At 52.9% G+C, this 27,343-nt stretch overlaps 10 protein-coding genes across 10 annotated transcripts; 5 read left to right on the forward strand and 5 right to left on the reverse strand.

The window, feature by feature from the left end:
* Nucleotides 1-1,154: 1,154 nt before the first annotated feature.
* J4E88_004671 (uncharacterized protein) lies at nt 1,155-2,685 on the reverse strand (the record flags this gene model as incomplete). Its single annotated transcript, XM_049398315.1, has 2 exons — nt 1,155-2,572; nt 2,625-2,685. 2 exons carry the CDS (start codon nt 2,683-2,685, stop codon nt 1,155-1,157), a joined length of 1,479 nt encoding a protein of 492 aa, XP_049255876.1.
* Nucleotides 2,686-3,360: 675 nt separating this feature from the next.
* On the reverse strand, nt 3,361-4,521 carry J4E88_004672 (uncharacterized protein; the record flags this gene model as incomplete). Its single annotated transcript, XM_049398316.1, has 1 exon — nt 3,361-4,521. One exon carries the CDS (start codon nt 4,519-4,521, stop codon nt 3,361-3,363), a length of 1,161 nt encoding a protein of 386 aa, XP_049255877.1.
* A 602-nt stretch (nt 4,522-5,123) lies between these two features.
* Nucleotides 5,124-6,264, forward strand: J4E88_004673 (uncharacterized protein; the record flags this gene model as incomplete). Its single annotated transcript, XM_049398317.1, has 3 exons — nt 5,124-5,202; nt 5,273-6,037; nt 6,089-6,264. The coding sequence occupies 3 exons, from the start codon at nt 5,124-5,126 to the stop codon at nt 6,262-6,264; spliced, it is 1,020 nt and encodes a 339-aa protein (XP_049255878.1).
* A 900-nt stretch (nt 6,265-7,164) lies between these two features.
* Nucleotides 7,165-12,508, forward strand: J4E88_004674 (uncharacterized protein; the record flags this gene model as incomplete). Its single annotated transcript, XM_049398318.1, has 10 exons — nt 7,165-7,603; nt 7,673-8,116; nt 8,178-8,791; nt 8,856-8,879; nt 8,942-9,068; nt 10,142-11,111; nt 11,159-11,256; nt 11,305-11,717; nt 11,763-12,249; nt 12,303-12,508. 10 exons carry the CDS (start codon nt 7,165-7,167, stop codon nt 12,506-12,508), a joined length of 3,822 nt encoding a protein of 1,273 aa, XP_049255879.1.
* A 2,004-nt stretch (nt 12,509-14,512) lies between these two features.
* Nucleotides 14,513-15,985, reverse strand: J4E88_004675 (uncharacterized protein; the record flags this gene model as incomplete). The annotated part of the gene is made up of 1 exon (XM_049398319.1): nt 14,513-15,985. The coding sequence occupies one exon, from the start codon at nt 15,983-15,985 to the stop codon at nt 14,513-14,515; it is 1,473 nt and encodes a 490-aa protein (XP_049255880.1).
* Nucleotides 15,986-16,401: 416 nt separating this feature from the next.
* Nucleotides 16,402-17,642, reverse strand: J4E88_004676 (uncharacterized protein; the record flags this gene model as incomplete). Its single annotated transcript, XM_049398320.1, has 5 exons — nt 16,402-16,956; nt 17,124-17,204; nt 17,253-17,339; nt 17,392-17,477; nt 17,636-17,642. The coding sequence occupies 5 exons, from the start codon at nt 17,640-17,642 to the stop codon at nt 16,402-16,404; spliced, it is 816 nt and encodes a 271-aa protein (XP_049255881.1).
* A 1,162-nt stretch (nt 17,643-18,804) lies between these two features.
* Nucleotides 18,805-20,650, forward strand: J4E88_004677 (uncharacterized protein; the record flags this gene model as incomplete). The annotated part of the gene is made up of 2 exons (XM_049398321.1): nt 18,805-19,269; nt 19,325-20,650. 2 exons carry the CDS (start codon nt 18,805-18,807, stop codon nt 20,648-20,650), a joined length of 1,791 nt encoding a protein of 596 aa, XP_049255882.1.
* A 1,392-nt stretch (nt 20,651-22,042) lies between these two features.
* On the forward strand, nt 22,043-23,578 carry J4E88_004678 (uncharacterized protein; the record flags this gene model as incomplete). The annotated part of the gene is made up of 2 exons (XM_049398322.1): nt 22,043-22,341; nt 22,396-23,578. The coding sequence occupies 2 exons, from the start codon at nt 22,043-22,045 to the stop codon at nt 23,576-23,578; spliced, it is 1,482 nt and encodes a 493-aa protein (XP_049255883.1).
* Nucleotides 23,579-24,129: 551 nt separating this feature from the next.
* On the reverse strand, nt 24,130-25,051 carry J4E88_004679 (uncharacterized protein; the record flags this gene model as incomplete). The annotated part of the gene is made up of 3 exons (XM_049398323.1): nt 24,130-24,291; nt 24,342-24,592; nt 24,646-25,051. The coding sequence occupies 3 exons, from the start codon at nt 25,049-25,051 to the stop codon at nt 24,130-24,132; spliced, it is 819 nt and encodes a 272-aa protein (XP_049255884.1).
* A 216-nt stretch (nt 25,052-25,267) lies between these two features.
* Nucleotides 25,268-27,016, forward strand: J4E88_004680 (uncharacterized protein; the record flags this gene model as incomplete). Its single annotated transcript, XM_049398324.1, has 1 exon — nt 25,268-27,016. The coding sequence occupies one exon, from the start codon at nt 25,268-25,270 to the stop codon at nt 27,014-27,016; it is 1,749 nt and encodes a 582-aa protein (XP_049255885.1).
* Nucleotides 27,017-27,343: the final 327 nt, after the last annotated feature.

The following is a 27,343-nucleotide window of genomic DNA, read 5'->3' on the forward strand; positions in this document are numbered from 1 at the left end:
TAACGCAGAGAAATCGATGAGGGGCAGTGTCTGCGAGTCAATGCGGGGATACACTAAGTTCAGGGACCGCGAATGACGGATATATGGAGCCGTCAGAAACCGCTGCGCTGTACACGTTGCTGAACTCGGAGCCATCTACCGTCACCTGTAGGAAACGTGCTATCAACGGGTTACCCCGAGTGTAAGGGACATCACGGTGTCGGTTCTTGGCACAGAGATTTCTTTTACTAACTGAAACAAGCTCCCGAGGTCTCCATGCCTTTAGCGGGACGCCCTGGTCGATGTACATCTTCAATCTATATGCGGACACGCACTTGAATAACTTCCCCACACGCATGGCGGGTCTATCCAGCACCATCGTTTGGTGTATACCTTCATGTCCACGTCGACCCCGGCCATACCAGCGTTACTGCACAACTGCGGTCGACCACGAGTGCTCCTATCAGCGGCAAGATTCCGAGTGGGTTGCGCTCCATGATAGCAGCCGGGATATTGTCGCGTAACTCCAATGATTCACCTCTGTCAACGCCGCAGCATTCGTCGGGCTGATTCCGGTGCGTCACCAGACTCTGGGGACCAACGTGCCATATATGGCGACATTTCGAGGCGCCATGCATCCATCATATAGACAATTTGCTCGCTAGGCTGCAGCCAACAAGCAGCCACAATCAACCGTGCTCCCAGCAGTGCTCAACGTGCTGCACATTTCAGCCAATCACACGGCTCCAAACTTCAGCGTTGCCGTCGCCCTCTGACGCATGCAGCTTTGCGGCACTGACTTCATCGCTGTGAAGATGGGCTCCTGCGTCGATTAATGTCTGTACGTGATCTGGTAAGCCAGCCGCTGCGGCCAAGAAGAGCGGGGTATTTCCTGATCGGTTTCGAAGATGCACAGAGGCGCCTTGGGCCAGAAAGTCGCGCAGAATCTCAACGTTGGGGCTTGTTGCCGCAAGATGCTACACCGGCACGTCAGCAAGGAACGCAATCTCGCTCAGACGGATTAAGTCGCTTCAGAAGCGAATGCAATGCGGTGATGGGCTGGAAGATAAGCGACTGCGTCTCACCGCACTACTGGGGCACAACTGTGAGCTGTTTGGCTCTGTCCCTCTGAGCCGGCGGCGTCTCGTTCCTTTATCTTGATAATGGTGTATGCGTTACGAGCCGTGCAGCAAATATGGTGCAACCCTTCCGATACCGGCTCTCGCATGATACAGGAACAGTGAAGGTCTCAAATTGCGTGCTGTTGTTGGAAGGTGACTCGGAGGGCAGAGATAGTCATAAGGATGCTGAGTGGATGGAATGGCACTTACTACAGGGCTGTTCATTTGATAATCTGCATCGTTCAACAACCAGCGAGGCTCTCCTCGAATTATGTCTTTTGTCGCTTGCAGGTCGCCCTTTTGGACAGCATAGCCGAGCGCTGTGAGACTTGAAAGCTCAGGGGTAAGGACACCACTTCTTGACGGGTGTTCGAAATGTGTCCTTGTAGTCTCAGTGAGCTCGCCACGTAAGGAAACGGACATGCGCTTCGCAACCTCTTCGGGGGTAGCATCCGGTAGCGCAAGGAGGTATGCCAGCTTAGTGAGCGCTGCCTCTGAGGTTAGATCCTGGCCGAAAACGACGCCTGCACGACCGAGGTACGCTCCTGGGGCGTATAGAGCGCTGACACTGCCGCTCAGACATTGTGTTACATTCACAATCACGATCCCTCTCTTTACCGCATCCGCTAAACATCGCGTCATTGCGCTGTCTGGTCCTCCGGGGGTATTTCCGGCTCCAAAAGTTTCCAGTACCAGTCCTTTGAGGCCTTCCAAGCGTAGGACTGCATCTACCATTGCAGGTGTAATACCTGGGAACACACGCAGGCAAGCTACGTGTGCTGTATCCAGACTGGTTTGTATAGTAAAAGGTCTTAGATCGACAGACCTATGAACGCGATGCCACAGGACATTCGTCTTGGTAGATGAGACAGTAGCCAACGGTGGTAGATTGGGGCTACCAAATGCGTCAAAGTCTTCTGCAGATACTTTGGTCGCGCGATTTCCTCGGAACAACTTGAAGTTGAAAAATAGACACACTTCCGGTATCATAAAATGTCCAGCAATGATCAGAGAGTTCAGGAGGTTGTCCTGTGCATCGGTTTGCAAGTTCATCATTGGCGCTTGAGATCCCGTCAATATCACCGGCTTCCCCAGATTATGGAACATGAAACTCAACGCCGACGACGTGTACGCCAGAGAGTCTGTGCCATGCAAGATAACGAAACCATCGAAGAGTTGGTAGTTTCGCTGCACCGTCCGGGCAATTTGATCCCAACCAGTGGAGTCAATAGAGCTACTATCGAGCAACTTTTCAAATTCGAGCACGCAGTATCGCACGCGGCGATCATAGGTGCTGACTGGAGTTCTAAGACTTTGAACGGCTTTGCGTGTGCCCTTATCGTCGGTAACAATCTCCAAAGGCTCGGGGTACGATCCATCATTGAAGACTGGTCTGGGTGCAAGTCCAGCTTTGAGGAAACCCCGCGCAGGTACCAGTCCGTCTGGAGATTTGCGCATGCATATCGTGCCGCCTAGTGAGGTTAGTACAGACGAACACATAATGTCCACTCCATGAATATATACCCGTTATGACGATCAAGACCCGTGACTCTGGCAGTTGCAGCTCGGGATACTGGTCGTCCATCTCGTCCACGCGCTAGAGGATCGAAGTTGTCGTAGGGCTTATCTTTGTCAGGCGGAGACTTGTGGATGCGAGCAAGCTATTCGGTGCGAAACAAGCAATGCTGTGAGTGGTAGCTGGGTTCTGTCGATCGAGATCCGTCTGACAAGGTAGTGCCTTTGAAGGTTCGTCACGATCCGGTACCGCACAAAGCAAAAAAGATAAGAGCCACCTTGGGACACAATCTTGGCAAGATAGCGAGTAGCGTAGCGCAATTCACTCGCAGCGATACCTACTGACCATCGGAGAAATGTTGCAAATCGTCGTGATCAAGTTGCCCTTTCCCATCGGGCCGAAGTAGCAGGTTCGACCATGCGACCCACCTTTAGGTATTCTGATTACCCCTACAAAACCGTCCGTATTACCCCTTCGAAACTCGATTCTATTACCCCTACGAAACTGAAAATTTGCATCGCAAAGCCAGGTCTGATCATGCTCGCGTTAAGAAGGCCCGCAGCTGCATGGGAACCATCGGCTTAAGAGATCCACGCGTTACGTCACGAAAACCGCAAAATTTAGATGCGTACAGTACCACGTGTGAACGCGATTGGAAACAGTATCTACAGTACCACTACCGCATAAGTCTCTGTCATGTCTGCGCCTTGCACTACTTTGACTTTCATCAGCCTGGCCCAGACCTCACGATGCGCCCTTCGCGGCTTCCTTGGCAGCATTCGCACGCGCCTTCTCTAAAGCCTTGACTTGTTCCCAGTTGTTTTTCACCCACTTGAGCACAGCGTCTTTGTTATCCGCCGATACAAATTTGGACCAGATTGTAGGCTCACCAAGGTTGGGCTCAGACGAAATGCGCGGCTCGTTATCCCGGAACACGACCCAACGCCTCAAGCCCTTCAGAACGAGAGCGAGAGAGTTGCTCTGTATTGGGACTGTGACTTTGATCTCCTTCCAGAGCTCTTCTTCCGCCGTCTTGAGGTGATGATCCCTCATCATAGTGTCGTACTCATCCTGCTTCTTGAAAACTGCAAGAGCCTCTTCCAGTACTTGCTGCTTAGTCCACGTGTTTGCATCACCTCTGTCGGGATGCGCTGGCATGTAGTCCTCTACAAAACGCTGGTACATGGGCCGCTTTGCTTGCCGGGCTCGATCGTTGTGCTTCTCGACACGCCCTTGGAAGATTTTGTGCGAAAAGAACCTCCCGCTGGAAGCCCAGTCAAAGAGATCGTCTTCATCCTTGAACCCTGACCAGTATTTTGCGACATCCATGCCGTAGAAAGCGATCGCGAGATTTGGATCTCTTGTGAGAAATAGCAGTGCTTTCTTCTTGTTGTATGGCTCAATCTCTTCGACTCGTACATGCAGGCCCTGGTCATTGCAGGTGAGACCCAGCGGACGATGAGAGACGCCAATGATTTGCACGAGGTCAGCGTCGCCTTTCATGAAGCGCGTCCATTCGAAGAGCTCAGCGCTTTCCGGGGTTTCATCTCCAACTGAAAGTTCGACGTCGACTTGCACGTGTGCATCTGGTATTTCGGGATGTCGCACCGCGTAGGAAGAGGACCCGCCGCGTGGGAGATGGATATCGGCGTCGAGAGTCTCCTGTATTGCTGCCCATATCCCCTCTTTGGTGTTGGGTGGCCGAATGCCTTCTACCAAGAAGTCGATGTCCCCATGGTCTGTCTTGGCTGGAGCGTCACGCGGGACGACAACGCGTACGAATAGTGTTTCCAGAAGGCCTTGATACTGCGCGGAGAGCGTCTTGTACAGTGCTGGTGGCAGGCGAGGGACCTTGATGGTCTTGCCGGAGTCTATTGGAACATTCGCGAACGCGAGACCTCCCATGGCTACCTAGGTACCTAAGGAGCGAGTATTGCGCAGATCGTTGTCGGGCCTGGTAGAAGCGGATTGCGTGTTGTTCTCGTTGGACCCTGATTGCTATGACTACAATTGTCGAACAGAGGCAGTAGCGAGCTTATATGGCACTGTGGGGTATCGGGTGTTGCCTATCGTGAATGTACCAGAGCGCACTGCCACGAGCGAAGCTGTGGCGGAGTGAATGAAAGCAAGTCATCTCTGTGACTCCCAGCCACCCTAAGGGCCTTCTGCTGACGTGCCTGCCGCGTTAACATAATCACGATGTAGATTGATTTCCCGCGCCATAGAACTTCGCGTCGGTCTATCGTGTCGACGAAGCAGGACAGATAGATGCGTTCTGCTGCCAGAAGGGTGCAGAAGCCGGGAGGAACGTGTGCACGGGTGCGTGGGGCCGAGCACCTCCGCCTTTTTAAGTGGGCCCCGTCGCGCAAACATCCCTGCAGCAGTTCGGAAATTTTATAAACAATGCTCACGGCTGAAGTCTTTCGTCATTCCACCAAGATTTAATGTCTGAAGTGTCAGATTGTTGCTCACCCGGCGGCAGCTGCTCGAAACCCATGGATCACCAAATGAATGAAGTAGACGTCGCTCGCTTCGAGGAGCTTGCGGCTCTTGAGCACGAATTCGAAGACGTGGAAGAGGAAATCAGTAAGTTGCGATTCCATTTCCATCACGTCGCGTCTCGAGAAAGGGAGTCGCATTGCTAACCCCATCGCAGTCCGCCAAGCCGAAGCTCTGCAGGGCCCTCTCTACAAGAAGCGCGCCGACTTCGTAACAAAGATCCCGCACTTCTGGTCGCTCGTCTTCGAGCAGGCGCCGCCCGAGATCGACAACTTCATCCAGCCCACCGACTCCAAGGTTTTCGCCGAGTGTCTCGATACTTTTGAGGTGTCGCGGATCGAGCTCAATGACCCCAATGGCTCCCCGCGCAGCTTCTCGCTCAAGTTCGGCTTCACCGACAACGAATACTTCGAAGACAAGGTGCTCGAGAAGAAGTTCTGGTTCAGGAAGACCAAGGACTGGCAAGGTCTAGTTTCTGAGCCTGTCAAAATCAACTGGAAGAAGGACAAGGACCTTACCGGTGGTCTCACGGATGCGGCATACAAGCTGGGCGAGATGAGGAAGAAGTTGGCAACCGACACTGCCAACGGCGTTGCGAGGAAAGAGGAGGCCAAGACTAAGGAATATAAGAACCTGGCCAAGAAGATCGAAACAGCTACAGACGCCTCTGTTAGCTTCTTCGGTCTCTTCTCTTTCGTCTCCGGCTATCGCTGGGTCAGCGCACAGGAGTCAGCACAGGCTGCCAAGGAGGAGAAGGAGAGGTTCGAGAAGATCAGGCGAGGGGAGAAGGTCGATGACGAGGATGAGGCTGAGGACGAAGAAGACCCGCAAGACTACCAGGAGATCGAGGTCTTCCCAGGCGGCGATGAGGTTGCTACCATCCTCGCCGAAGACATGTGGCCTAACGCTATTAAGTACTACAGTACGTGGCATGCGCTCAACTACTCTTCATCCCGTCGCTAACGGATCACAGAGAGCACATTCGACGAAGACGAAGACGACGAGGAGCTATCCGACTTGGATGTCATGGATGCTAGTGACGATGATGACGACGACGACGAACAAGAACCAGTCGACATTCGCGCATTGGTGGGCAAGGGTCGCAAGTCAGAGCAAGAGCCGCCCTCGAAGAAGCAGCGCAAGGCTTAAATGAAACGAGTCACCATAAGCTCCTTGTGGACTTCTTCCCATCTTCGTCATATAATACGGCGAAGACCATATACCCGGAGAACCTAGTGACGTTCTGCTAGGACTCTTTTACGTAGCGATGAACTGAATAAACCTCCTCGGTCAAGCCCGACAATTGCATAGTAAAGGTGCGCCGGGGCAAAACGACACAATCCCCTTCTGTGGCATCCAGAATCTTTGTGTCCTCCACCCGCAGCACCGCTTCATTGTCAAATTGCGTCCTTTCGTCCCGTGTTTCCTTCTACCGATCTCACCAAGCTCCGGTCGGCGGACCGTTCATGCCTTCTGTTCTGCCGCTCACCTTACTATCGGGGTACACAGCTTCGTACGACGTCTCTTGGAAGCTCAACAATCAGTCAAGATGGTTGTTGATTCCCCGCAATAGCTCCGTGCATGGCTTCGAGAAGCTTTGCCTCCACCAATCAATCGGCAGCAGCCTCGATCTATTCCTCTTTCGGCACGGAAATTCACTCCGCCAGTTCCGCTGGCCTGCCCGTTGATGACGTTTGCGGTCTTGGTGCAAATCCTCACGCTCGAGCATTCGGTACCGCAACGAAGCTTGGAGCTTACATTAGCTCCTTGGAATCGACCAACGATTGCCTTTGTAGCCTTTTGTAATCCACTATATCGGGTGCACAAAGATGATTTTGAGCACTTTCTTGAGGGGTACCATGCACGCCGAGCTCAAAATTTCCGGGTAGGCTCCATCGATCAAAGGTTTCCGTCAGCGGGGAGCACAATGAAACCACCCGGTATGATGCGGATAGATCTAGTAGAGATACATAGGTACTTATTTAAATAGTCTCTGGATCCGTTCATAGTGGCGCAACATCTCGTGCTATTCCACCTTGACTCTTCAAGATGGATCAATTACTGTCGGTCTTGAGCCTTCTTGTCTTCGCCGCTCCTGCCACTGCTCAGAGCAACGGGACAGCTACTATCTCTTATGACTTGCCTTCAGGCTACAGCACCTCAAGCTTCAACGCCTCCGCACAGCCCACAGCCTATACCCGCACTGATTTCGGACCCAATGCACTCGCCTCGCTCTGGGACATGGTGGGCCCTATCGCTACAGGCCCCATCACGACTACCGTTGAACCAACAGCAGAGCCAACGGCATATCCGCAGCCAGATCCTCAATACTATCACGCTCTTGTAGGAAGCGGATATCCCGAGGTACAGGGCTTGAAGCTCCCCGAGAACTTTCAATGGGGCTTTAGTTCTTCCGCGTATCAAATCGAAGGTGCGGTCAAGGATGAAGGCAGAGGACCCAGCATTTGGGATTTGTTGGCACACCGGGGTAAGTTCTGTCTACACGATGTGCATGTGAGATATCATGATAAGCTGACTTCGTACCTGTATTCTGCAGTTCCTAATTACGTGGCCGACAATACGACTGGCGATATCGTTGATCAGCATTACTATCTGTATAAGCAGGATTTCGCCAGACTAGCAAGTCTAGGAGTCAAAGCCTTCAGCCCTAGCTTTTCATGGCCGCGCTTTTTCCCCTTTGGACATGGTCCGGTTAATGAGGAGGCCATTGCGCACTACGACGACGTGATCAGAACCATGCACGAGAATGGCATCCATCCAGCGGTAACGCTCTTCCACTGGGACACTCCTCTCGCCATTTTCAATGAGTACGGTGCCTGGACTGACCGCCGCGTCGTGGATGACTTCTTCAACTACGCAAAGTTCGTCATTACACGGTATGATGCCTACGTTGACGAGTGGTTTACAATCAATGAGCCCCAGTACTGCAATTGGCAATACGCCGGGTATCCGGCAGGTGAATACTACCCAGCGCCAAATGGTAAGTCTCTTCATACGAACTACATATGAGACATACACTGACTTTGTATACCACGGCTCAGGCGTCACAGGCGGCAATGAAGCCCGCTTTCTTTGTGGCCACCATACACTGTTAGCGCACGCAAAGGTGTCCAAATGGTACCATGAAGAATTCAAAGGACGCGGCCGCATGACCTTCAAGAACAGCGGTAACTACTACGAGGCCAACAGCACAAAACCAGAAGATGAAGTTGCACGCCAGCGGAACTTTGACTTTAGCATTGGCTGGTTCGGTGGACCATGGACTGACGGTGACTACCCGCAATCGCTCAAAGACACACTTGGCGACCTCTTGCCCGAGTTCACACAAGAAGAGAAGGACATGATCAAAGGATCGTGCGACTTCTACGCCATCGATCCCTACTCCAGCTTCTTAGCTTTTGAGGTTGATGGCGGGCTGGAGTCGTGCACGAGCAACCGGTCACACCCCTCCTTCCCTGACTGTGCTGGTTCAGCAAGTGTAGCCCCTAATGGCTTCCCTATCGGTCCTGCCGCCGACCCGGCCATGTCGTGGTTCTACTCTGCCCCTGCCGGCGTGCGCCGCTACCTCAAGCACATTACTCAGGTCCTCTTCCCATCGATCCCGGACATTGTCGTGAGCGAATTCGGGTTTGCAGAGCCTTTCGAAGGACAATGGGTAAGTTCTGACTGTACGAAGTGCATGTGAGACATATACTGACTTCGTATCTCTACCTTTGCAGAACAACCTCAATTCTGCGCTTTGGGTAAGATCTCCCATGTACGAACTGCGTGAGACATACACTGACTTCGTACACCGTCATTTTAGGACTTGAAGAGAGCGGACTACTTCCAGCAATATCTAGACAACATTTTGCTAGCGATTCATGTGGACGGCGTCAACGTGACTGGAGCATGGGGGTGGTCCATTCTAGACAACTTCGAGTGGGCGCTTGGTACGTCGGTCAGGTTCGGAGTGCAGTACGTGAACTACACGAGTCTTGAGAGGACACCCAAGGCGAGTTTGTTCCAGTTCCTCAACTGGTTCAAGGAGCATGAAGCGAGCGGGAACGCGACGATGAGGATGTAGAAGAGGAATAGGGTAGTAACAGTGCTACTGTGAAGTTGGAATCAAAATTATGATCATGTAAATCTTGTCATCTTCGAACAATCTGTGGTTGTTTGAAGAATGTGTGATGTTGGTTGATGGGTGATGGTGGTTGATGGATCCGCATGACAGCGCGTACCCTGTTCCACATGACGTGTTGCCCTTGTCTGTAATGGCCAGAAGGCAGCCTGGAGCGAGGCATGACGCGTCTACGGCCACAGTCGACGCGAATGCAGCAAAGACGAGCACTTGGGCGTCCTTGTGAGTCGTGCCGGCCATGGTGCGGGCGTTAGCTCCCTTTCTTATCGCGCGATTAGGTCCCTTGTGACAATGCGGATCCACCCGAGCATCTTGGTGCGCATGCCTGCCTGGGACCATTCCACGCAACATGTTGTGACGATGCCGTTTGAACTGACTGAATGACTCAGAGAGTGGACATTTCCACTTTGAATGCTTCCTGTGGTGTAATACTTGCGCTGCTTTTGGCCATCTCTCGCACATCGTGGCTGCCACTTGGCACATGAGCTTAACGCATCCGGTTGCACCTAGGTCCCCAGCTACAGACCTCAAACTGCCAACAACCCCCAAGACGACCACTAGAAGCTCCCACAGCGTGTGCACGACGACTATCGGACTTCCCCTGTTTGGCGCAGCTCGAGCGTTTGTGATAGCATCAAAGGTGCCCGGCCCCGACGACGGCATCGTCATTGCTCGGCTCGTGACATCGCCAGCTGCTCCAAACCTCCGAGCGCACCTCCGCAAGCTTGCCCACCTCTCCACCGTCTGCGCCGACTCCACGCGCACTCCAGCACAGCGCCTCGCCTCGAAGCTGCCTATGCTCTCTCCCTAATCCCCAAGCCAGCACCCCTCCAGGCACGGCGCTGCCACCAACCCATACCCGCGTCATCTGCGGGTAACCAGACCCAGCGTTCGTCCTGGCAGACGAAATCGCCCCAAACCCTCCCTCCCCAGCCGCCTCCGACCACCCATCCACCCCGACGTCCCCCGCTTCTTCTTCCCCAGTCATCTCTGCCCCCTCCAACCAGCCCGCACCCGCCGCCCGAGCCTCCAACCACGCACCCGCTGCCGCTATCCTGTCATCCGACCAGACTACAGCCGGAAAGCGCAGGCACAGCTTCTCTGCGAGCGACGACGCCGAAGACGAGCCCCTCACCAGCGGCACCCGGGGCAGCTTATCCCGCCACATCTCGAAGCGCAGGCGCAGACAGGAAGGGAAGATGCGCCTTGATAACGACACCTCCAAATCCTCACAATCGCCCTCGCGCAACTTCGCAAACGGATCGTCACAGTCGTCGGGGCACAGGTCGCCCCTGGCCAAGGGCGCGAATGGAAGCACACACGGGAGGAACGAGAGCAATGGCTCCTATACGAATGGAGGTCCGGTAGCGAACGGAGGATCAGTGCCTGCAACTTTCTTTGGTCATGACAGGGAAGAAGTGACGCGGATACTGATACAGAGTCTGACCGACTTGGGCTACCACAGTGCTGCGGGCGCACTATGCAAAGAGAGCGGCTTCCAGCTCGAAGGGCCCACAGTTGCGGCATTCCGAACTTCGGTACTGAACGGTGATTGGGAGGAAGCCGAACAGCTGCTGTTTGGGTCAAATACATACGATACCGGTGGTGGTGTCGGTCTAGACGCTCCCTACGGAAGGCCCTGGGGAAAGTCGACATCACAGCCCAGCTCGCAGCGTTCTACAGGCTTGACTCTAGCCGAGGGCGCAAACCGCGAGGTGATGCTATTCTGTCTGAAGCAGCAAAAGTATCTCGAGTTGCTTGAACGGAGAGATCTGAGCAAGGCACTTGCGGTACTTCGGCAAGAGTTGACGCCGCTTCATCGAGATGTGGGAAGGTTACACGCTCTTTCGGCGTAAGTATCATCCTGCCATCAGACGTTATCCAGCTAACGCTTCGTAGGCTTATGATGTGCCAATCTGCCGAAGACCTCAGAAATCAAGCTCAATGGGACGGCGCTCGCGGTGACTCACGGATGCATCTGCTTTCTGATCTTTCCAGTAAGCAGCAAGTCCCAGGCTATGGCCATTCATACTGACATCCTGTAGAATCAATTTCGCCGAGCATTATGATCCCGGAACACAGGTTAGCAGTACTGCTAGATGAAGTAAAAGATAGCTGGATCGCAAATTGCCTATACCACAACACCGCCGCGTCACCGTCTCTCTATCTCGACCACAACTGCGAAAGGGACGACTTCCCAACAAAGGCTGTTCTTGATTTGAAACACCACACGGGTGAGGTTTGGTACTTGCAGTACTCAAACGACGGCACAAAACTTGCATCTGCAGGCGAGGACCAGACAATCATCATCTACGAAACCAACACATACAAGGTGTTACATCGACTCGCAGAACACAGGAAATCTGGCGTTGCTCATCTTGCTTGGAGCCCTGATGACACAAAGATAATAACATGTTGTTCGCAACCAGAGAACTCAGCACGGATATGGGATGTCAAGGTAAGGCGGCAAGATTGCTCTGATAGCTCCGACTAAAACTAGCAGACTGGTGTATGCCTACAATGTATCAACGACTTCACCTACCCATGTACCACGGCGGCTTGGGATCCGTCCGGTACACGGATTATTCTTGGATCACAGGACGACAACATGGGCTGTAGTGTTTGGGACCTCGACGGGAACCTCAAGCACAACTTCGCCGATGATGGGAAGCTCCGTGTAAACGGCCTCGCATTGTCATCCGACGGCCAGCGATTAGTCGTCATTACAGAGAGCGCGATTGTCGTGTTTGATTATGCCAATTATGAGAGGATTGCCGAGTTTCAGCTTGATGGTACAAAGTTGACGAGTGTTACGATCAGCCAGGATTCACGGCATATGCTCGTTAGCATAAGCCCGGATCAGATCAAGCTCATGGAAATCGACACTGGGGATGTAATACAACGCTTCGAGGCACATGCTCAAAAGCAGTTCATGATTCGATCAGCGTTTGGCGGCGCCGATGAGAACTTTGTAGTCAGCGGCAGCGAGGGTATGTTTGTCTTGTCTTTTCATGCAGGATCATTTGCTAACACACGCTTTCAGATTCACGAATATACATATGGCGCTCCAATGGCCTCCTTATCGAAGCTCTCGACGCACACTCCAACGGCTGCGCCAATAGCGTAGCGTGGCACCCCAAGGATCCTACTACATTCGCTTCTGCTGGCGATGATAAACGAATCAGGATCTGGAAACCAGCTTCCGCGTCACCAATGCCATCGAGTAGCAGTAACGGTTATGCAAGGTAGAATGGGCCGCTCACCTGGTGTAATTTGCATGTAAGGGTTCACGTGTGGTTTGCGTGTGATGTCCTGTACGATGGTTAGTTTTGTGTTCTGTTGCATCAACTTTGGCGTCAGAGGCCCATCTGAGGACTCACAGCATGGCTTATTCTTGGGTATGTGGGCTCTAGTTAGCATTCATCGGGCAGCCTGTACTCCCCCTTCGGTATGATGTACGTTATTCATTAGATGCTATCTTTATGGGATTGATTATCTGTCCTTGACTGAACGAATTGCGATAGACGCAAATTTACCTGCCGTTACCCAACTTCTCACCTCCTCCGTTACGTCCCGATCTCCCTCGACACAACTACGGCCTCCCTTTCTCTACGATATTCCGCCCACTTCATCCCTATCAGCGCCGCATCCACCGTGTCATCCGGTTTACGCTCCCATATCCAAGACACCCCGTTCCCACCATGTCGTCTCGCAACCCTCTTTTCACCCACCCATAACTCCTCCAGTGCTTCCACCTCACCGAATGCTAACCTCGCAACATTGTTCTCGGCTGCGACTCTCCTCCTCTCGTTCCCTTTCCATAACGCCTGTCTTGCTTGTTCCGTCTTACATTCCATAACCGCTCGTTTCCACACCGCTCGATACCCCATATCAAGATATTCGATCTTGCTGACTTGCAGCGTCTTGAGCTGTTTCAAACCCTGACCCAGAGCACGCATGATGGACGCGACATCGGATCGATAGCAGTACGACTCGCTGCGCAATACAAGATGACTAATATTCGGAAACGTTGTCGTGAGAAAGGTGATTTCGGCCAGAGACCATGCCGCACTTCCATCAAATCTTCGCAGTCCCACTGCATACTGCAAATATGGATCTTCCTCTTCCTTTCTCAGGCTAGACCGCGGAATCATTTCAAACAAACCCTCCAGCTCGGTATACTTCTCCATTGCACAATCCTCGCCATCGCCCTTCCCCTTTACCACCAACGTCTGCAGATTGGGACAATGCTGCACCAGAAACGCGGCGCTGCTATTCACAACCAACGTCTCCACTCCCCTCAACTCAAACCCAGGGAACCGGGACGAAAGTGAAGAGTCGGTGAACGCAGCGGAAAACACATCCAGACTCCGGCTCATCATCCTCACTTCCAATCGCGTTAGCCGCGGTAACGAACGCATAAAGGCAAACAGATCGAGAGCGTCGCTACTGGATGTGTAGGCGCCGGAGCACCACCACCATAGACTGCCAAACATGTCGATTTTGAGCGCGCGAGCTTGTTGCAAATGTGGTGTCAAGACGTCCGTGTCTAGGGCTTTGAGCGGGGCGGTGATGCGTATGGTCTTGAATAGTCGCGGCACGAGGAGGGCGTGGAGACGGCGATTTGCTAGGGAGAGTCGTTTCCATGGAGTTTCGCCGTGTTGCTGGTCATGGTGGTCCAGGAAGTCGCATATGAGTAGTAAGACGTCATCGCATAGGTCGGGGAGAGTGAGTGGCTTGTGTAGTAATGGGAGGAGTGTTGGGTCAATGAAGCTGTCGACTCGTGTCTCTCGTGTTTTGGGTGTCATCGTGTTGTTCTGGTCTCAAGTTTGAAGAAGGTCGTGGTCTTGTTGTCTACTTCATGATGTTTGATACCGTCAACGAGAGCGGAGATGGAATTGAGCTAAGCAGCTACCCCACGTTTTGACGCACACTTGTTACTTGAAGAGGCTAGTTGGGTTGAAGCTCTTAGATTGTCCAATCCGAACGAGGTAGCCTCGATAGGCCATCAGAGGCTGTAAGTAGGCTTGCATTGTTCTACTATTCATCGTGCTATTTACTTGTCGTCGTTAGTCATTATCATAAAACGTTATTCATCATGGCGTCTTTCGGAGCAAGAGTCCTACGCAAAGCACAAGCATCCCCCACTCCGCTTTTCGTACACTTTCAGCTTCTCCTTGGGTATCTGCGATATGTAACAAACAATTTCAAAGGGAGTATTCAACGCTTTGGAGATGCGAACCGATCCGACTCTCAAATGACGCGCACTGTTGCTTTACCTTTCCCGAGGGTTTGGGACGATGATATCAGCATGCTTCTGAGACGGTCCTCGGCTTTTGTCAGCTCCTGCCGACTGTTCTGGTCGAGATCTGACGGCCGGGGCCATGGTAGCCACGCCTTTATAGAGTCAAGGGTACCAGAACGTGCTCGTGATGCCGGAAGAGTGCGCATAGACGCTCCGCGGTGGTGTGAAGGGGTTCTGCGTGGTGTTGCAGTCTGAGGCCGTCCGTTGGATGATCCATTGGCGTCCTTGCCAACGTCCTGCATTGCCGACGATGTATCGAGTGATAGTTGTTTCGAAGCTGTAGGCGCGGCAATGGTGATTGCCGGGTGTGAAGACGAGGTGGATGCGTGGACTGCCCAAGCGGGCCCCGAGTTCTGGGCTTCGACCTGTTTCGAGCTGCCAGCCTCTTGGTCTCGGAAAGTATCGCCATCTATGGCTTTCCGCTTACCACTCCCACCACTGATGACGCTCTTCAAGCTTCCGTATGCTGATTGACTACGCTTCTTACTGCTCTCGGCCCTACCCTCTTGCGCCAGCCGCTCGCTGGAGCTGCTCGCTTCAGGCACTGCCATGAGTGTGTTGTCTGCGGCAGTCCATCCTTGACTGATCCTATTCAAACGACCTCGGCTGGCCAATGCTCCTGTACTTGCAGCCCACCCCGACCCCCCGCTTGTTATTTCGCCTTGTGGGGGTAGGTGAGAGTCGTACTCGTCGGCTAGACTCATTCTGCTTCGGGCGCAGATCTCAGCAATGGCATCGATGGCGTCTCTGATCTCAGGGTCCACCGCGCGAAGGATGGCCGAAAAAGAGAAGTCGTCAGCGGAGGGTAGCTGCTCGCTCCTGCCTGCCAGACCGGCTGACAGGGCCGACGCATGTGTCTGCCCGTTCATGGCAAAGGAGCGTGGCGTGTTGAAGCCGGAGCCAGAGCGCGATGCGTGCCGCGAGCCTGAGTATGTGCGTACTACGACGGGCTGGCTGGTGACGGTGGTCCGACTGGATGTAGACTTTGCAGACTTGCTCTTGGAGGGCGAGGAATGGAAGGCGGGGGCGTTCAGGGCGCGCAGGGCAGCAGACTGGGTCGGCGGCAGTGTGTTGGTCAAGGTAGTAGTCGCACTGGGCACCGAGCCTGAGCTCGCCGTCAAGTCAGACAGGCCCTCGGGAGCATCTAGTGGTTGCGTGTGGGCGAGGACGGGCTCGTCGGACAGTATAGGCTGGGCACTAAGGGTGGACGTGGTGTTGTTCCCCAAGAGGGTCGAGAAGACGCCCAATGGTACCGACTGTCTGGTGGTCGTTGCAGGCGTTGCAGGCGTCAGTGGGTGTGGGATTGCACTCGACTCGGCGGTACCTGAGCCATGTTGCTCACAGTCGGTCGGAGGGGCAGCGCTGTGCGGGAGCCGTGGCGCCTGGAAGGAAACGCGCGGATCATTAGACATGCCGGCCATTGTTGTGGGTTCTGGTTCCGTAGCTGCAGGTCAATGCATTGCCGCTATGCGACGCCGTCTGAGTTGTTGGGTGAGCTGCCGTGATCGAGGAGATGCGCTGGCGCCAAGCTTGGCGGGTTATTTTGTCCCACCCGCATTCCATCATTGGGCCATTGCCGCTTCACCCTACACATATTCCGACATATTGAACGAGTTGCATGCCACTTGGGATGCGACGCCCAATTGTAGCCGTGCAAGACTTGGGATATTCTTGTTGCCCCTAAGAGGCGTCTCACTGGCTTGACACCCTACAATCTCTCCGACGAAAACCCAAATATCCCTGCCGCTCGATATCTGTCTGTCTTGCACGACTAGATGGTAACACATGTGGACCCTGCGTATGGAAGCGCATCTGCCTCTCGGCGGTACTCCAGATCTCAAAAGAGCATCCCGTCGTCTGGCTTTTCGACTTCCATCCGCTGCACGCGCACCAGTTCCGTTGTTTGCCCGAGCCTGTCGCTCAACCAAGCCACCAATCCACCTGGCATTTCGTCAAGTATCTGTATTTCAGCCTTGACGTTGAGCATCAGCATCTTCTGTAGCTCCTGCCTCCAGCCCTTCTCGGGACCCTCCTCGGCGCACAGGTTCCACTCCAGCATTCGCGCTGCTTTGTTGCGGTCGCGCGCCGTCAGTCTCATCAGGCCTTGAAGTTGAGGTTTCGTGCTCGTCTCTGTGTGCACTTCGCCTAGCGAAGTCCCGCTCATGTGGTGACTCTTTACACCGAGCCAGCGGATGTTAGGCAAGCCTGGTGTGGCTGTGTCCGTGGATGTAACGTCTTCGTGCGCAAGACGATAAGACCCATATTTGTATGTCGATAGTATGGCGATACCGTCAGGATCAAGGTCCATCAGAGCATACATGGGGATCTGAGGGGCCTTAGCAGCTAATTGACTCAGAAATTTCCGTGAAGCGAGGTCTGGATATCCTTTCGCCTGTCTTGGCTATTAGGTGACATTGGCAACAGACACGGTCAGGCTTACAGTTAGTATTGTTCCGCTCGAGCCCAACGTGTGCCACCGTGGTGAACTCATCAATGACCTAAAGGTCGCCTAGGTATGCATTAGCGGTAACATAAGTGATCCCAAAGCATCGACCATACCTCCTTTTCGACAATGAGAACCCATTGCACGTCTGTCAAGTCGAGATTGTCGTTATCGTTGACACTGGGAACGAGTATCCCCTGCTGATGTGTTAGGAAGGTATCACTGAGCCAGCACGCTCGTCAAACCTCTTTCTCGCTCATGCCATTGATATGATGACCATCGTTTCGAGTCAACCTAAAGCCGCCCGCCAGCAGGCCTTTCGCGGCGGCAGTCTGGTATTGGCTATCAGCTGTGCTTCCAGAGAGACGACCGAGACAAGCGCACCACGTTCAATTGTGATCTAGTGATGCCGAATGTACAAGCCAGGTCATCCACGTATCGGTCGACTATTGACTGCTTGATGAACAAGTCTGGATGTCGATAATACATGTCCCTACCTCAAGTCAGCTTTTTGTTGTTATCATACAAAGGCAAAGCTGACCTCTTCGTCATAACGGTACCATCGACGAGACCGGCATGGACAAGCTCGAGTATACGAACTAGTACAGCTACACGACCATTAACGTACTCAACATGTACAAACGATCGGGTTCACACACTAAAGTTCCATGCCTCTTGCGCACTTGCTCCTGGAAAATTGATATCGCGTTCCTTCGGTTCGGGAGTCTGTTCTTGGCCGTCGGCTGTGGCAGATCGTCTGCGAGACAGAGCCGCACGGGACTTCAGCGTGATAGTTAGCGCTTCATGATCCTCTAGCTGAGCATCCACAATCAACTCTATCATCGCTTCAATACGAGCGATCACCCAAACTCTGCACAAGGTTAGTCATAACCCGCTCAGAGTGAGAGCGCCTGAAGAACCTGTCGCGTATGGGTCCTAGAGCGTGCTCCTGATGGTGATACCGAGGTGCTTCCTGAACATATAGCGCTGTGCCATTGGTTGAGGTTGAGGATGAGCTGTTACACACATCCCACGGTATATTTTCCCGTTGGGAAGTTGCAAACAGGAACTCGTCTTCTGAGTCCTCCTCTTCCGTATCACTAGGAGCGGCCTGCATGTCATGTTCACCAAACAACATGTCATCGAAATCGCTTGTATCCATGGCGAAGTGCAGAGTGGCGAATGATGGTATGGAACCTCGCGGATACTGGGTTAGCTGCTAGCAGGTATGTGGCCGACTACTGTGAGTTCGATATAGCAAGAGGTCTGCACAGGGCGCTGCAGACAAGAAGCCAGCCATAGAAAGCGTGGTCGGGGCGTGAGTGCTGCGAGACGGCAGGCACGACACGTGCAGGATACACCAGCAAAGGCAGTTCTATTCGCGCGTTCATCACTAAGCCAGTAGTCCCAAGAATCGCTTTAAAACTGTTTGGTTCACGTCTTACACGGGTAAGATAGCGGTGCTCGACGTGTTGATGTTCGCGTTCGTTTCGCCGTAACGCTAAAAGGAAATCAGAGCATGAAATCGCTAAAGTACGCGCCATTCGAGCAATTGCACCCCAGTCGCACTTTCCCGCACTAGGCCCACATCAGCCCACTAGTCGTTCGCGGTTTCCACGCGCTGCGCGTCGCGCCTTCGACCTTCGCGTCTCCTCCCGCATCAACGTCCGCTACCGCAACCACGCTGCTTGTTCAACGACAACAACCTTTTCAGAATTGAGCGTCGGTCCCCTCACTATCGACTCGTGATAGACCTGCAAAGTCTATCGGCCGCACTTTCAGCAACTACCGTACACTATGGAGGACCCCACACCCATTGCGCCGCTGCCCCAAAAGCGTCCACACACCGACGACGACGATGTCGAGCCTACCGTATCAACTCCGTCAAAACAGATTCGATCAGAAGCCTCTACACCCCTCTCAATTCTCTCGGTTCAAACCCCGTCACCCCTGAAGAGCAGCGCTCCGAGTTCAACCGCCCCAAACAGCAGCAATGTCTCTGCTCCAACCCCTTCACAACCAGCCAAAAGGCGCAAGTTGACGTCACAAGAGAAAGAAGCCCAGCGTCTAGAAAAGGAAGCGAAGGCCAAGGCGCGAGAAGAGAAGAAGGCGCAGAAGGAGGCCGAGGAGAAGGTCAAGGCAGAACAAAAGGCACAGAGAGAAGAGGAGAAGCGCAAGAAGAACGAGGAACGAGATGAGAAGAAGCGTCTGAAGGAGGAGGAACAGCAACGGGTAGAGGAGGAGAAGGCAAAGAAGGCACGAGTAAGTCGACCATCGTCCTTGTAGTACGACTCGAACAGTGCTAACCTTTGGATAGTCCCAAATGAAGCTCAACGCTTTTTTCGTCAAGCCAAAGGCGGGATCAAGCCCAGGACAGGCCGTGGTAGCTTCATCCCAGAACCCTACTGCCTCGTCCACATCTTTACCTAGCACATCCGGAGTCAAAACTAATTTGGCCCCTCCATCCCCACAGAAGAACATCGTCAAGAACGCTCAGTCAGACTACGAGCGATACTTTCTACCGTTTAACCTCCCTCCACATACGATCCTCGCTCCCATAAATCCTCTGCTCGACGATCCGGAGCGGCTGGAGGCTGCGCGAACACGGCTAGAGAACCTTATCGCGCACAACGGTACCGGTACCGAGACCATCACACGAGAGACCCTAGTATCTTCTTTCCCGCGACGGATTCGACCAGCGCATCGGACTGCGACTATCGCCGAAGTTATCGAACGTGTGAATGGCTCATCGGACCGTCCCATCGATTTGACTGTCCACAGAAGCCCGTTGGAGATGCTCAGAGAGATCCCGATGAAGTACATACACTTCTGCAAGGATGTACGTCCCCCGTATTATGGCACCTATACCAGGCCTTATACCGACGCGGAAGCTTCTCGGCTCGCACGAAACCCTATTGCCAGGGTCCGACAGGACACCGATTATGACTACGACTCTGAAGCAGAATGGGATGAACCCGAGGAAGGAGAAGACCTTGACTCTGACGGCGAAGACGACAACGAAGAAGATGCAGAAGACGACTTGGACGGTTTCCTCGATGATGAAGAAGACCCACAACTCAAACGGCGACTCATTAGTGGTGATTTAGTTCCTGTCAGCACCGGCTTGTGCTGGGAGGATGCCGATAGGGTTTCCAGGTTGAACGATGGTTCAGATGCTATATGCACCGACTTCAAGGGGTTCTCAATGGGGTTTCTGCTGGATCCGCAGATGACTTCAATCGATCCGTTTTCTGAGGCATACTGGGAACCGGATCCTGCGACCATTGCAAGTACCGCCGCTGCTGCGAAGAAAGACACTAAGAGCGCCATGAACCCTCCGCGGGTACCTCTGGTCCAACGCTCTATGAATGGTCTGCTCAACACATTGAACGGCCCACAGAAGTCAACAGGAGGAACTCCAACTAAGCCTGCAAAAGCTAAGCGATTGGTGCCCACCGAGCAACTTGAAGCTTTCAAGGCCGAAATTGAGGGCAAAGATCTGACCAAGATTGGCATGATTGAGGCGCTGAAAAAGGTATTCCCAAAGCTGCCTAAGGACGCCATCAGCAACACCTTGAGCGTAGTTGCCGCAAGGGTAGGACCTACCGAGAAAGAGAAGCGATGGGTGCTTGTCAACTCCTGAAAGTCTCAATGCTCAACGTTGCGTTCAGCTGGATGTTTCCCTTTTTGCTCTTAATGTACATCAACTTTTCATACATGTCGGTAAAACCCGACGCCAACTACCTGTAGAATATGTGGGATAGTCTTTTAGCATAGCGGGTGAAGGAGTACGGGGTCAAGGCTGAGGTTCAAGGTGCTCCAAGTCATCATCAAGCGATATTTTAGCTTTCAAAGTGAGTCCATATTTACACGCTGTGTAGGAGGTGGAGAATCGAGCTTATTCAGGAGCTATAGGAAGTCGTCAAATTCACGCAATGAAGAACGTGTTCACGCTGCAGTGGACCTCATATACTATATGGCTTGCACCAAGCAGTGCAGCGATTGAGACGAATGCGTGAAGTCACTGCGTGTTCCACATGGCGTCGGCATCGTAGAAGTGCAAGCGCTTTGTTACACCCCTTCGTCCCTAGCAAGGCAGCCCTGACACACACTACGCAGCCGTCAAAAGGTCATGCTATCGCGCGAGCATGTTTTGCAGAGCAATCAGGCTTTCTGCTCCTTCTGGATCTAAAAACGAGTCAAAATTAATGCACCGTCTTCCAAGTATACTTTATGCTGGCACGCATCCACTTTGTAGACAAACTTTAGCCCGGGAGCAACAACGAGAACGTCGTGCGGGGTTGCGGGATTAAGATTGTACGGCTATTTCCGAGGGTTTCCTTTGAATGCATCAGAATCTCACCGAGCGGGTACGCAATCTACCTGCCTCTGAGATTGCAGACTGTGGTGAGCGGAAGGTTAAGAATAGCGACACTGGTGTCAGATCCACACCTGCAGTCGGGTCCGTGCAGCGAGCGCTTGGGAATGTCGCGAGACAACCCTACCCAATCAGCCTGGTCTCATAAACGCCCGCTATCTTGGTGCAACTGCCTACAATAACGATCCAATCATCAGTGTCTCTGCGACGGCAAAGCTTACCATCGGAGAGGGATCATCTTTCTTCCTCGCGCATGTTTCTATTCAAAGCGCCCATGGGGGCACCTCCCCAGGTCGTGGTACTTCCACAACGGCATCAGCAGGCGCTCTCGGCAGCGGTTCAGTCCCATGCGGCTCTAGATGGCGCCCAGGGATGCACTCATGCGCGTCCAGCAGAAGCAGGTGGATATTCCCGCATGCAAGAATAGCTTGGCCCTTGCCTAACTGGCTGACTGTCCGCATGCTCATCTTAGTGTATCAAGGTACAGACGATGGAGGCCTACAAAGACATCCTACAGCCTCTGGCACCTCCGCAACTCGAGTTTGAGACGTTTCGTCATCATCGTCGTTCACCTTGCCTGTTGGTGTTGTAAGCGTTGTCCAACACCTTGTTACCTGCTTTCAGCTTGCTGGACTCAAGCGTCTCTCATCTTCCATCATGGCGTCTTTCGTTCTATGGCTTTCCGCAACTTTGCTGTTCACTCAGTCTGCAATTGCTTCAAACTGCACCAAGAAACCAATATACGTCGACATCCACAAGCGGGCCGTACACGACTCATCAGAATTTCAATATGGATCCTTCATCGGACTAGGAACGCCAGCACAGAACCAGAGTCTTTGGCCATCACTACAACAGAACCACATCTCTTTCGCGTCGAGTAACTACTGCAAGAACACAACTCTTGACAAGTGTGCCACGAGTACAGGGGGCTTCTATAACGACCGCGACTCCACTAGGTATGCTTGACTGTCGATGTGATACTTTAACTTGTTAGCTGACATGTAGAATAGTTTTGTGAAAGACGACAACTTCCAAACCTTGGACAATGAACAAGAGGGTTTTACGGGATTCTTCGGTCGAGAGACCTTACGACTATACACACATTACTTTGAGACGGACGGTGCATCACAAACATTGATAGAGAACAGTACGATCGAAGTCGCCGAGTCGGGGTCAATCACACCTGCACGAGTGGGTATGGGGTTGTCTTCCACTCTCCTTCGGGACCTGGCTGCACAAGACATCATTGCTGGGAAAACGTACTCGCTCTACATCGGACAGGGATTCAAGCGTGCCGGAGGCGCAGTTAACGGTAGCAATGTCTTTGGGGGATACGACTCAGGTCGCTTCACGGGAGACACACACAAATACGCCATGAAAATCGACAATCCGAACCCGATGAGCGTCCGCATCAAGGACATCGTCATCACTAACTCTGAAGATAACGCAAACGTATCACTGTTCGATAACACGGTTTTCACCGACATGAAAACACGCGCAGAGGACTTCGAGGCCCAGATTACGACTGAACAGTTCCCGTTCTCCCTACCGTATCAGATTACCCAAAACTTCATCAAACGACTGGGCGCCGAAAAGGATAACACATGGGGCGATAATTCTCTGAAGTTGAAGAATGCCTTCAACGGCACGTTCTCGATAGTGCTAGAAGATGGCTTTACAGTCACGCTGCCCTCTGAAGTCCTCATGAACGCTTCCAATATCACGCCCATCCAAGACCGAGAAGAGTCAGCCGACACACCATTCTACCTCGGGACCGCTTTCTTTGGCCAAGTCTACTTGATGGCGGATTACGAGACCAATAACTTCTTCCTCGCTGAAGCCATTCAAAAGAACAACATGGTCATGCCTGTTACCTTCTGCCCGAAATCCACGCCCGCAGCCTACGAACGCCCCAAGCAATCCGCATGGGAGAGCCAAGGTCTCATTGGCGCGGTGATTGGTGGTGTAATAGGCGGTATTGGAATTATCTGCGCAAGCTACTGCATTTGGATCACTTGGATGCGCAAGAAGGATGAGCGCAACTTGAAGAGGGAGTTGAAACGAAACTCGCAGAGGAAGATGGAGCAGATGGACATTGAGGAGGCACAGCCCAAGTTTGACCCGCCACCACGGTCAGTGAACGCGGCAAAAGCTATGTTTTGGAGGAAGAACAAGCCGGGTCTAACGTTTTGAGCGGGTCGCGAGAGTTCTTTTCTTCTTGGAGGTGTCCGTCTTTATACCCTGGGCTAGCAGTGTGCGGCTCGTTTGATTCGGATAGCATCTTGCAATCTTCACGCTATTTTGTGGTCATACCCACACGGAATTTGCTATGATCTGTGATGTTTGACAACGAGTCTATTGCCCGTAGCGACAGTTTCGCTATGACGTTAATCATCTGAGATTTCCTAAAGCCATCCGCTTGAATCGCGGATCGTGACAGTCACCGTTCTTACCCAATTCCTCGTCTACGTACGTAATCTGTGTCTTCATCTAATAGTCTGTGTAAAAGTGTCGATGGTGTTGCCTTCCAGCAGATCACGAGAAATAAAAAGTCTCAATCGACTCGTCAAGACGGGCAATTCGTACTAGGTGTGATGTCAATGTGACCGTAACCTGAGAGACAATAGGTGATGGCGAAGACGTATTTTGATTAGAAAATCGCGATGTTCGCCATGTCAAGTTCTTGTTTACAATATGGTACAAAGTCTGGCAGTGGTTTTGTACAGAATCGAATTGCGTCCAGGTCATGATTCGGGCGAGAAGCTGAAGCCAAGCGGTGCGAGTATCTTTTCTTGCACAACCTTGTTGGCCACTTCGCCGCCACGCTCGAGAGCGACCGCTCCGACGATGGCGTATAGAGAGGTCATAAGGACGGTTTCAAAACCAGAGCCTTGGAGGTTGTCCGCCTGTAATTCGTCAGCCTGTGGACTAGGGTGTTGTAAAGGTTCGAGCATACCCTCTTGGGTGTCCACCGTGTGACCTTGTCCAGACGATATCGCTCTGCTATCGGTGCTAGCCGTGTCTTGCTCAAGACCAGACTCTCGGCCTCGTCAGTCAAGCCTTGCAGCCCATTCAAGGCGGGGTGTAGGTATGGTTTGCGTCCAAACTCGTCGCTAATTGGTACACCAGTGGGATCTCTCGGCCATTGATTCTCCTGCGGCGAGTTTATGAGCGCCTGTGTTGTTTGTAGTTCGACTATCCTCCGTCCTGCCCTTTGTATTAGCCTCCCATCTGCCCGCCTTTGCAATGTGCACACATACCCAAGTATGCTAGTCGGTCATTGAATCCTCTCCTTCCGTGGTCGAAGCTCTTGTGTGTGACGGCTAACCACTTTACGTCTTCTCCCAGTATTTTGTCTCCTCCAGGGCCCAACATGCGTATATACGCATCGTCCAGCTTTTTCGGGTCCTCATTGACCTGGTAAACGCCCCCTCTGGCTTTCGGCCGTATCCTGTGAGGCGCCATCATTCGCGGAGGTGTCTGTTTCCATCGCGGCCTGTCGACAGCTGGCGTAGCTTCTGCGTCATATTCCGTGGACCTCGATGGGGCGGTGCTCGAAAATGCGCATGCGGAGGACCGCACGAAGGACGTTCTGGATATTTGCGCGGGCCGGAGTGATGATGAAGCGGTCGAGACGAGTGATCGGAGCGGTCGTTTGGAAGTCATTTTGGCGCTCCCAAGTGGTGAGCGAGGTGTGAGAGGCTTGATTGGCGGCGGGCGGGCGTGATGCTGCTGGCGGAGGTCAGTTCGGATCATCGAAAAGTTGCGGCACGCGGATCGCGCCTTACCGCAACGACGCTAGCACCAGTCGCGCCTGCCGTTCCCCATCGTGCGCACCCCGATACGCGACGCTTCCCCTTGCTGCGCTTCTCTTGGGTCATCATGACGAGCGCTGGGGTTTCCAGGCCGCTGAAAGAGTTACTCGCCGAACAACTGCCCAAAGACGTGCCCATCACCTTCTACCACTACTCAACACCGCCCTCCAAGTCCTCCGCCCTCTTCTCCGCGCCGCCCCATGGCAAGTCCGAACGAACATACTGCGAATCGCAGACCTTGGCAGCGTCGATAGTTCCAAAAGATGGAGCAGCCTCGGAACTGCCCGAGGAGCTTCTTATATTGGCAATTGAAGTCTTGATCTACACCACGCGAAACCTCACGACCATCTTCGTCTCCAAAGCCGACTCGACAGGTTATATATCCGAACTACAATTACCGCGAGCCCAGTCTGCGTCACCTCTGAAAGCCATTTGTGGAACCTTTGTATCCTGGCTAGCACGAGAACGACAGAGGGAAGGGAAGAAGCTGGTAGTGTCTCTCTTCGCCAGGGCACAGGATCAATACCTGTTTCCGGCAAGCATCGAGAACAAGAACAAGCATGTGCTAGATGACAGAGGCTTGGTGAAGTGGTGGTGCAGAGTGCTCGATCCCATCATATGGGAGTACAAGGCTGAAGGAGAGCGGAAGCCCTTCACCGAACGGCTGGTTGACGGTTCGAAGGCGGACAGCACGTCAGTCCAATCAGAGTCCACGGCTAAAGGCTACTTGGTGATACCGGGCTTCGAGCCATACGACACGCTGCGATACATTCCTCCACCTCCCGTCTCGAATACCCCGCGACGCTGGGTGGCCACCCACCCGCTGCTACAAATCGCTCCCTATCCTGCCGCTCCACCGCGCTGCCTCGTACCACACTTTCCAGACGATCCGAAAGCCAGATTTCTTGACGAACTGGACGAAGAACTTCCCGATCGGGGTACCGATGCCATGGTAGTAGATGGAGGCACACCTTCGAGAAGCAATGGGCACTGGAAGAGCGTCAAGACACTTGACCAGTTTTGGGAATTCATGGCCTTCAGGCAAGAGTGCTCATCAGGGCGTATAGTGGGCTTCATATGGGTTGTCATAACACCACCCAAGCCTTCGATACCCGAAGAAGACGAGGACATGCCTTCGCAGCAATCAGCGTCGCAGTCGTTCTCACAGCTTGAATCGCAAGAGAACATGTCCAGTCCAAAACGGAAGAAGGCTAGTCGACGCAGGCAAGAGGCTAAAACTAGGTATGGACCAATTCCCCTGGTTCTGCCAAAGATCAAGAACAGCTCTTCAAACTTATCGACGGCATCCAACGTCTCTTCGAGCTCCGCCAAGAACCTTCCCGAGAACAGTCCATACTGGAAATGGCCCGCTTCCTCACGTGGCACCATCTGCTTTTCGCTTAAGAACTATGACCGCGCACATGAGGTCCTTTTGCAACAGAGTTTCGCAAACCGAAAGGCAGCAGCACGAAGTACGAGGAAGTGGAAAGAGGAAATTGCTGTTCTCGGGGGCATGGACGATTGGAGCTTCACAGTCAAGGGGATAAAGGAGTATGTAGCTCCATTAAAACCTTCGGATGCAACAAACGGCGTGACACCTACTATGGTCATGGGTGTGCGAAAGAAGAGGAAACCCGATACCCCATCAGAAGCGGCTGTTGGCGCAGAAAAGCCTGCAGAGTCCGCGCAAATACTAGGAGAAGGCACAGTCAGGAAGAAGGCAAAGCTAGAACCCACACCCATTACTAATGCAAGCGCTGCAAATGGGGTGAACACTTTGACAGCAGGCCTGGTGCGTAAGAAGCCGAAAACTTGAGAAAGGCTGAGCTCAATCGGTATATGGCATTTCACTTGATTCCAGGAAGGCTTCATTTGGTATAACGAAGTGTTCTGGCTGACACACGTCTTTATCTCACTCACACGAAAGTGTGTTAACGTATTAACATGTCCTTGCGGACTTCATTTCAAGCACAAGCTATATGATGTTCCGTGTCGAGAAAGTCCGCGAATTGTATAAAACTTCCTTCATCAGGTGGTTAACTTGAAAAGTGAACGAGTCCATAATCTAAAGTGAGTAATCGATTTACAGATGGCCATCTATGGCAATTGTTGTCGGATGAACTGCTTTGTCGGTGTGCAGGAA

This window comes from Alternaria novae-zelandiae (assembly GCF_023758075.1).
Source record: "Alternaria novae-zelandiae strain BMP 2774 chromosome Unknown scaffold_8, whole genome shotgun sequence".
NCBI lineage: Eukaryota > Fungi > Ascomycota > Dothideomycetes > Pleosporales > Pleosporaceae > Alternaria > Alternaria novae-zelandiae.